Source organism: Magnolia sinica, chromosome 3 (genome assembly GCF_029962835.1).
Source record: "Magnolia sinica isolate HGM2019 chromosome 3, MsV1, whole genome shotgun sequence".
NCBI lineage: Eukaryota > Viridiplantae > Streptophyta > Magnoliopsida > Magnoliales > Magnoliaceae > Magnolia > Magnolia sinica.
The window spans coordinates 116,222,231-116,232,500 of record NC_080575.1 but is presented as its reverse complement, the minus strand read 5'-3'; the positions used below and the strand labels follow the sequence as shown (position 1 = coordinate 116,232,500).

The window sequence follows — 10,270 nt, the reverse complement described above, 5'->3', positions numbered from 1 at the left end:
GGTCCTTTTCGAGACCGAATTACAGGCCTCTAAATCTTAGATAGGACCTGAAATGACGTGGATTATTATTAATTTTTGTCCCAGAAAAGAATGATTCCTCCTAGATTGTTTTGCAATACCAAACAAATGGTCCAAATTGGATTATTTCTGGCCGTCCAGTAAATGGGGTACCTCTCGGATGGGGCATAACAAACCGTACAAGTTAAATGAAGCAACGTTGTGGACCGTCAGCCCTTGGTTAGACCCATCTAACAAACTAGGCTGTGGTAATTGGCAATTGAAGGGTTTGTTACTGTGATTTAGGTGGTCTAGGTTGTTAAGGGGGCGTTTGTCACATGAGATTAGATAGGATTAGGTGGGATGGAATTAGATTTGGTCCCGTGCTGATTCCACTCACAGCATGTTTGGCCGGGCGCGGGATGTGGTATTAGGTGGGATTGGAAGGGTGTTTGTGCGCCATCCCAGCCCGTCTACTAATTGGGATGGTGGGATGCACTTCATCTGCCGCACTATTGTAAACACCGCCTAGTCTCAAATGGATTTTGCCAATTTTATGATGCAAGTTTTCACTGCTATGTGGGGCTCACCAATATATCAATGAGATATCCACTCCCTCCATCATTTTCACCGGCCTACATTCAGCCATAAACTTGTTTTGAGGCAGATATAAAACAATAAGTAGGGCACACCACAAGAAGCAGTGGAGATGCAAACCTATCCATTTGTGACGGTCCCAATAGATTGCTGTATATCCCATGGTTATTGCAAACCCATGGGATCAATGTACAAACATTGACACCACCATCATTACCTTAAAATCCATTCCATCCCTTCTAATGCAATGGGATGGGTCCGGCCAAACAGTCCCTTAGTGTCGGGACGAATGGAAAAGCTTCGAATTAGATTAGATGAATCGCATTGGGTCCCATGCCAATTCCACTCAATGTTAGCAAGTTGTGTAGGTCCCACCATGATGTGTGAGCTATATCCACACCGCCCAGCCATTTTTCGAGATCATTTTAGAGCATGCGCCAAAAAATCACTTAGATCTAAAGCTCAAGTAGACCCCACCATATAAAGCAGCAAGGATTGAATACCTACTGTTGAAAACTCCTTTGGGGCGACATAAGTTTTGGATCTGCCCCATTTTTAGGCCCATGCCATAAAATGAGGTTACAAAACAGATGAACACTTTGGATATAACACGTGTTATTCTCAATAGTTTCAAATGATGGTGGGTTTATTCATTCAATGTACCACTGTATTACAAATATAGCATGGAATTAAGCTTATCGCATGGTAACAGGCGACATTCCTTACCGTATATAATAATTATGTTTTTTTTATCCCATCCCACCTAATCCTTCCTAATACCATGCGCCAAACACCCATCTGCTATCTCAGGATGTACGAGGTGTATGCAATTAATTTGGGTTTTACTATAAACAGGACAGTTATTCTGTTGATGATCAGTACCCACCGTTTAAACACTAGTATTGATTGATGGACGTTCATTACTCTTTAACGGCCTATCTTTTTGTATGGAGATGATTGGATGGCAAAGTTCATTTCATTGGTACGTTTGGCCCATCGGAAGCAGTGAACTAAATGAACGGCTAAGATTGATTATCCAACTATCCAGGTATCTAAAAATACAGAACATTCAAATTTATATTTTAATTTGCAATCTTGGGGGGTGCGGCTTCACCGAGGTGGGTGGATCACTGAATGTGGGGCCCAACCTGATGTATATGATTCATAGCCCATTGGGAGCAGCGAACTAAATGAACGGCCACGATTGGTGATCTGACCGTCCACGCATCTGAAGCACATTCAGGGAAGCGGATTGGCCGGTGTACCACACACCAACGATATAGCTGATTTGGTACGTGTCGTGATAAGACGAGCGCTGACGTTCGTCGACCTCCAAGTTGTACGAACGGTTCAAACTAGATCAAAGTTAAATGGGCCCAAACATGATGTATTTATTATATCCACACCGTTCATCCATTTTTCGAGATCATTTTAGATCATGAAACAAAAACTGAATCATATCCAAAGCTCAAATGGACCACACCACAAATAGCAGCAGGGATAGCGATTTTTACCATTAAAACATTCGTAAGGGCCCACCATAACGTTTATTTTCCATCCAATCTGTTCATAAGATCACAAAGACCTTGATGAAGAGGAAAAACAAATATCAAATTGATCCAACACTTCTGTGACAGCCAAAAAGGTTTTAATGGTAGACGTTCAATCCCCCACTGATTTTTTCTGTGTGGTCCACTTGATATTTATATCTGTCTTATTTTTCGGCTAAAGCCTTACTACGAGCTCGACAAATGGATGGACAGTTTGGATATGGCACATACCTCATGATGGGACCCACAAACTTGCCTACGTCAATACATCAGCTAGATGGCTGCTGTGTGGTACACCGGCCAGTCCTCGGCGTCGATTTGCCCATGGTCATACAAAGTTAACGACGCGGATTTCCTGCGAAAGCCTTTCGCAGGAAGTTCCTGCGCTTGGAAATTAGGTGGGGCCACTGTGATGTTGGTAAGAAATCCTCCCCATTCATCCGTTTTTTAAGTTCATTTTAAGGTATTTTACCAAAAATGAACCGTATCCAAATCTCAAGTGAGCCAAAAAAGTGATAATTAAATTTCCACGGTTGAAATATTTGTGGGGCCACAGAAGTTTTGATTCATGGTAATATTTTTGTTTTTAGTTCATCCCAATAAGAATGACATTATTAATGGTATGGATGGCATCTAAACATCACTTTTGAACCCAGGAAGGTTTCAACGGTAGGAATTTCCCTAACCACATTTTCCTTTAGTAAGGCTCACTCGAGCTTTGTATTCGGTTCATTTTTGACAACGTGTTCAAAAATGAACTCACAAAACGGATGGACGGGGAGGATTTCTCACAAACATCACAGTGGACCCCACCTAAGTTCCCAGCGCAGGAACTTCCTGCGAAAGGCTTTCGCAGGAAATCCGCGACTGCATTGCAAGATCGGTCCCATCAGATTTTAGTCGAGATACTGATATTTTGGGCGGCGCGGCTGTGGTGGATCCCACCGAGGTGGGTGGATCCCTGAATGCGGGGCCCAACGTGATGTATGTGACTTACATCCACGCCGTCCATCCGTTTTAAAAGCTCATTTTATGGCATGATCCAAAACATAAAGGGTATCTAAATCTCAAGTGGACCCCACTATAGGAAACAATGGTGACTGACCACTAGTACCTTCTTGTGGGCAAGAAAATTTTTCGATCAAGCTGATATTTGTTTGGTCACTTCATCCACGTCCTTGTAACCTTATCAACGGGTTGGACTGTAAATAAATATTCCGATGGCCCTCAAGATGTTTTTAATGGTGAATATTCAATCACCACTGTTTTTCTGGTGTGGTCGACCTAATAATAGGATCCACTTCGTTTTTGGGATTAGACCATAAAATTATCTTTCAAAACAGATGGACGGCGTGGATGTAATTTACATACATCACGCTGGCCGGATCCACCGAAGCCGCGCCCTATTTTGGGCTGCTAGGAGCTGATATAGTACGGATTGCTGACTCCTCTGATGCTCTACTGAATTAACCAGACACTGTACTCTTCAAATCAACCCCGATTGGAAATCAAACCAAAGGCAACGCAGACAGGCCCATCTTTCTATCATCTGGGCCGTTCATCATGGGACAGATCCTGAATTAATTATGGTCCGTACATATTATGATTGGAAACTCCTAACCATACAAGAAGTAGATTTTTTTATTTTGCTGTATGTGACCATTGGCTAAGCCATCTGTTCAGACAACTGATCAAACGATGAGTGTGGTTGTGAAAAGAAACTTTTGGGTTATGACCCATCTATACCAACGGCTGCTAGACCAACCATCCCGATTGTCTAAAGGTGCACCAAGATGCACATATGCTGGACTGAATTAAGGGCCTGTTTAGCCAGTTGCATTAGATGGGATTAAGGGGGATGGAATTGGTAAAAGTTACAGTAAATACATGTTTTCCAATACTATGTATGCATTAAAAAATAAATCTTAAGGTTTACTTTCAAATTCTATCATCCATGAATTAGTAATCCTATAATGTCATTTGGAATTTCAAAGTGGGATTAGTAATGCAATTCCATTTAATACAACTTAATATAACAGTTCAAACAGCCCTGAGACTCAAAGTCTCATGGATCATGCTTGTAGATGCTCATCTAAAGAAACGGCATCTTTTTGTGCAATATTTATAGGTTGTCTGATGGGTTTGATTTTGCAACGTGCGCAATATCATGGGCCCCCTAAATAGATGGTTCTGATTGATAATACCCCTTGTCGTATGTACCGGGAAGCGACACCTGTATCATATTCCAGTTCCATGGCCGTACAGAATTATCTCCGTACAAGAAATTAGTCTAGTGAGACACATCATGGATGAACCACGCGTCATTATCTCCCCCTGAATGATCTTAGCCATCCAATGACATTGGACGAATGCAACGCACGGTTAAATTTTAGTTGGACCCGAGTTATACGGATTGGATTGTAAGATGATCTGATGGAGAAGACTTGAAGACCTTTCCCACCCATCGTTAAGTTCCACACCTATAGTTTGTGGGGCCCGCTAATATGCGGCCCTCAAAGCTAGGGCTGAAAACGAAAATAGCTAGCCGTACGTCAAACATTCAACGGTGAAAATTGGAGAAAATTGATGGGTTTCCATGGGAGGGCCCACCAGACGGATGGTCCTGGTTGATATATTACCCTTTTCAAACATATTAAGTAGAGATTGCACTACCATTACCAAATTAACCCGCACAACCATGTCATCATCTATAACAGATTGGTCTGGTGGACCACATCATCAGAGGATCCATTTATCAAGACTTCTCTCACGAGACGATCTTAACCGTCCAATAAAAACGGTCATATCCAACTAATCGTCGAAACTAATGGGAGGCCGGTTGGGCGGTTAGGATCATGTGATGAGAGAGCAGACTTCCGGCACATCCCACGCTGCGGTGCCCCACCACAAAAAAGATTTCCGGGCTCCGCATGTAAAGCTTGTTGGGCCGAAATGCTCGCACTATTCAATGCGTATCTCCTCAGGAGCTACTTGATACACTGGCAGTGTGGTTTTTGATACGCAGGCATTCAGAAATTGTAAACGTGGCAAGCATTACCTAAAATTAGAGCGCCCAATTAGGTGCGGCCCCGGCTACACCCATCACGGTTCGGCCTTTTCAGTGGAACGCACCTTGATGTGTGTATTCTAAATCCATTCCGTCCATCCGTTTTTTAATATCATTTTATCGCTTGAGCCAAAAAATTAAGCAAAAATAATATAATATGGACCAAATATAGGAAACAGTGGTGACTGAACATACCAACATTAAAAACATTCCATGGCCCACCTTAATGTTTTCTTAATGTTTATTTTCCATCCAACCTGTTGATAAGGTCACACAAACCTAGATGAAGGGGATAAACAAATATAATCTTAATCCAAAACTTTTACGTCCGAAGGTTTTTAATGGTCAATCACCACTGTTTCCTATGGAATAATGGCTCACTTAAGTTTTGTATCTGACTCATTTTTAGGATCATGCCATTAAATGATCTAGAGAAACAAACGAACGGTGTGGATATAGAATAAGGTTTCTAAAGTGGGTCCCACAGAAATGGCCGCACCGTCTTTGGTGGGGCCGGAGCCGCACCTAATCCACTCACGCCATTCACACTCTACTCCACCAACCCCAAATCAAAATCCTTGAAGTTGGAGATTGACTGTTTTTCATCTCAACCGTCCTGTAGATATCAACCAATCACCCAACTGTAACATTTAAGCAAGAAAATATTTGCTTTTTGGTCCATCTAAGCTAATTTCCATAACTGGTACCGTTCAGTACGAGTTATTCTTATGCGGTGTATAATTTACCCCAGTGCCTGAGCATCAACCATTACACCCTGCCAGAGTATCAAAGTATTTTCTCCGGCCTATATTAGCTGGAGCCGAGAAAATCATTATGCCACGAGATAATCAGCTTCTATGATTATTTAAATACCTTTTCTCTTAACCCATCAACTTCCTCGAGTCAAAATCACTAACCCCACCTTTAAAATCTCCCTAAACCCTAGCTAACACTAATTAAAAACCCACATAGAACCCCACTCATCTTTCTACTAGAGCAGCAAAACAGAGTAGGAAAAGCTCCCTTTCAATCTCCTTCCAATCCCCATGGAAAACCTCCTTCCAACTTCTCACATCCACACTACCCCACAGTCCAAAGACCCTAATTCAATCCTTTCCGATCGAAAACCCGACTCCCGCTATTGGATTCTCCTCTCCATCAACTACACTGCTCTGTTCCTGGGTTCTATCTCTTCCACCCTGCTTTCAAGGTTCTACTTCATTCATGGCGGAAAAAGCAGGTGGATCTCTACATGGGTCCAATCCGCTGGCTTTCCGATCCTCGTTCTCCCAATCTATCTATCCTCTCTATTCCTCTCCACCCAACAACCAAAACCATTCTCCCATTTCACCCCAAAGCTTCTCTTTCTCTCCATCGTCATTGGGTTTTTCATGGGTTTGAACAACTTTCTAATCTCGTGGGGAATATCATATCTCTCTGTTTCAACCTCATCTCTCCTCCTCTCTTCCCAGCTCGCCTTCAACCTCCTCCTCTCAGCTGTTCTCGTGAAGCAAAAGCTCACCTTCTCGAACGTAAATTGCGTGGTCCTGCTCACTCTCAGCTCCGTCCTTCTCGCATTGGGATCAAGCCATGACCGCCCGGAAGGCGTTGCCAAGGCCCAATTCTTCTTTGGCTTCGTCTCAATCCTCGGCGCTGCCCTCCTCTTCGCTCTCTACCTCCCAGTAATGGAGATGGTGTATAGGAAGGTCTCCACGTACAGGATGGTGATGGAAATGCAGGTGGTGATGGAGGTCGCAGCGACGGTGTTTTCGACGGTCGGGATGCTCGCTGCAGGTGGGTTTGATGAGATGAGGAAGGAAAGCTTGAGTGGTTTTGATTTAGGCTCTGTGAAGTATTGGTTAACGGTGGGATTTAACGTCGTTAGCTGGCAGCTCTGTTTCATGGGGACAGCAGGAATCGTCTACCTAACGACGTCACTAACGGGAGGGATTTGCATGACGGCGTTACTGCCCATGAACGTCGTGGGAGGCGTTTGGGCGTTTGGGGATGAGTTTGGAGGTGGAAAGGCGGTTTCGACGGTTCTGTGTTTCTGGGGTTTTTTGTCGTATCTGTACGGAGAGTACAGGAAGAAGAGGAAAGAAGGGAAGAGGGAGGAGAGAGAGAGGAAAGAGATGGAGATGGTGGGCCCTGCAAATGGACGGCAGGATGGACACAATGGGGTTTGATCATCGTTTCTTTGGGTCCCTTTTCTTTTTTTTCTTTTTTTACTTTTCCATTTTTGTACATCGATTGGGGTTTTGGAGGATCTTATTCTGAGGTTGGGGTTTAGGGTTATAGAAATATAAGAAGGGTTTTTAGGGTTTGTTAGGGGAATTAAATGGAAAAGGACTAAAAAAAATAATAGTATTTTTAGGTTTATTTAAATAGAAAAAAAGATCAGGTGTGGTTGCTTTTTTTAAATGGCACTTTATTCTATTTTATTGCTTTTTCTGATTTTTTATTAGAAAATCTAAAATCCTATCAAGGGACCACAAAAAAGTCCATTGATGGGGACTTATCGTCACCTAGTTGATATGAGATTTGGACGAATTTGGATCCAAGATGCAGATTATATATTGGACGGTGGTGATGGAATAAAAAATTCTTGGCACTAATAGCTAACGGTTGGGATTTAGAAATTGTGGGACAAATCAACAAAGGCCAGATAGAAACAAGAAAACAAAAGGATTGAAAGGGACTAAAATCCGTTGCCTTTTTGGGCCATTTGCAAATAGGAAGTGATAGGGTAGAGTTTTTCATAGTTCGATAGGGACACCCCTTAAATGTCCAAGTATCAAGATTAACGGACAGTTGGGACCGTACATCTAGTGTATGTAACTATGGATGGACCATGTTAAAAGATCAGATGAAAGCAGATGTTCTAATCATTCGATCGGTGCCCTTCAAATGTATGGTGTAGCTTTCAAAGATCCATGATTACAATGTTCTGTTAGATTGGTTTTTTAGCCATTGGTTCTCTAAGGCAGGTCCACCTAGATATACGGTTCAGATCCACGTTTTATTAATCCACGTGGACGTGGACAGTGCACCGTAATTCATTTAACATTTGAACACGAGCTTTTGAGAAAAGAAAATGCAGAGTTGGAGTCGACCGTACTCTCACTGTCCTAAGAAATTGTTGAAAATTGGAGAAAACAACGGAAAAAAGGTTGGATGGTCTCGTTGAAGAGTTTTGTCGAACACATCCCGACGCATAGGAATATGATGCGTCGGGACTCTCTTTCAACGATCCAAACCGTTTATACGATGAATCTCAACTTGTACGATCTATATAAAACAATTAAAATCTATACATTTGATTATTTCAACAATTTGAAATTTGAGTCTTTTGCTTTGAAAATGGATGGTCAACATAATCTTCTTGTGATTAATGAGTTGAAATATTCAATCTAATAAAAATTTCGGGCATCCCTCATCCAAGGAGATTTCTACCACGTAAACGGTTCGTGACTTTGAAAAGGACCCAATTTCAACGGCTAACGTCCCGACGTATCACTTTGCAATACATCGGGATGTATCCGGAGTAAACATCCTCCTCGGTGGGCGTAGTTATCACCATTCCTATAGAGTTTGTTTTGGCTCCATCGCGACTGAGAATCCCTAGTGTGTCAATGCCCACTGAAACCTGTACGCCAAGATGGTCCTATGATTTTGACTGTCCATGTTCTGGATGCTATCATGGAGAAGCTATTATCTCATAAAATGACTTCATCGATGCATCATAACCTTTGATTTCTAGAGTTGAATTCGATCCGTTGAAAAATTTCTTCTCGTCGTTTTAAAATCTTCTACATATAGTGGAGACCGCAATCATCCACTCAGCCAATATTATATAAATTCCACATATTAACGGTGCCGATCATTGGACAACCCAGCATGTGGCCGCCAGTAGCAGCAACTGACGTTAGAGAGGGGCAAAGCTATCTCTTTCATTAAGTTGGAATTCATAACTACCGTTGTTTATTGGTCGATTATTTTATGAAGTTTTTATTAAAGGGAATGATCTGGTGCATCTCGTTTGCACCAGATTATTGTATATCCCTCGTCATTCTACGCACTGACGGATGCGGATTGGGTGCGAGCCCGACGGTGGGAAGTTCCTGCGATCGGAAGCTAGGTGTGGCCAACCGTGATGTTTGTTAGAAATCCACCCCGTCCATCTGTTTTTCAGCTCATCTTAGAGTAGTAGAACCAAAAAATTGAGGCAGATCCATTACACAAGTGAGCCACACGATAGGAAATAATAGAGAGTCAATGGCCACGGTTGAAACATTAGTGGGGCAAAGAAGTTTTGGAATAGGCTAATATTTTTGTTTTTTCAGTTCATCCCACTGGGAATAACCTTATGAACGGTTTGAATGACATGCAAACATCACGGTAGGCCCCTGGAAGGCTGCAACGGTAGAGACATTTCGATCCCTACTTCTTTCTGTCTTGTAGCTCACTTGAGTTTTGGATCTATTTCATTTTTGGTATATTACCTAAAATGTGATGGCAAAACGGATGAACGGGGTGGATTTCTCGTGACCGTCACGGTAGGCCTCACCCAGCTTACCACAGCTGGAAGCTTATTTAGTCGGTGGTTGCAGGCAATCACGGGAGAGGATTAGGTGAGACCCCGGATCCACCAAGGTTTTTGTGACCCCTGAGTGTGGAGCTGACTGTGATATATATTCCTTAAATCCACACCGTCCAGCCATTTTGAAATATCATTTTAAGGGATGAGCCCAAAAAAGAAGCTGATTCAAATCTTAGTGGACCACAGCACGTAAACAGTCTTGATTGAATCCCCACCATTGAAAACTTCATGGATTCCACCGGCATGGTTATTTGCCATCCAACCTGTTGATAAAGTCACAAACACCTAGATGAAGAGACCACACAAATATCACCTTAATCCAAAGCTTGTGTGACCTACGAGAAGTTTTTAATGGCCAATTACCACTGTTTCCTGTACTATGATCCATCTGGGATTTGAAACTGCTTCATTTTTCTGGATCATCTCCTGAAATGAGTTTTCAATACGGATGGACGGCCT

The 10,270-nt window shown here is 42.5% G+C and overlaps 1 protein-coding gene across 1 annotated transcript; it reads left to right on the top strand.

The window, feature by feature from the left end:
- Positions 1–6,065: 6,065 nt before the first annotated feature.
- On the top strand, positions 6,066–7,465 carry LOC131240881 (probable purine permease 4). The gene has a single exon (XM_058239404.1). The coding sequence runs from the start codon at positions 6,258–6,260 to the stop codon at positions 7,395–7,397; it is 1,140 nt and encodes a 379-aa protein (XP_058095387.1). The 5' UTR covers positions 6,066–6,257; the 3' UTR covers positions 7,398–7,465.
- The last annotated feature ends 2,805 nt before the right edge of the window (positions 7,466–10,270 follow it).

Bases quoted from the DNA above. Each gene is read 5' to 3' on its own strand.
- LOC131240881 (XM_058239404.1), top strand. From the start codon at position 6,258: ATGGAAAACCTCCTTCCAACTTCTCACATCCACACTACCCCACAGTCC.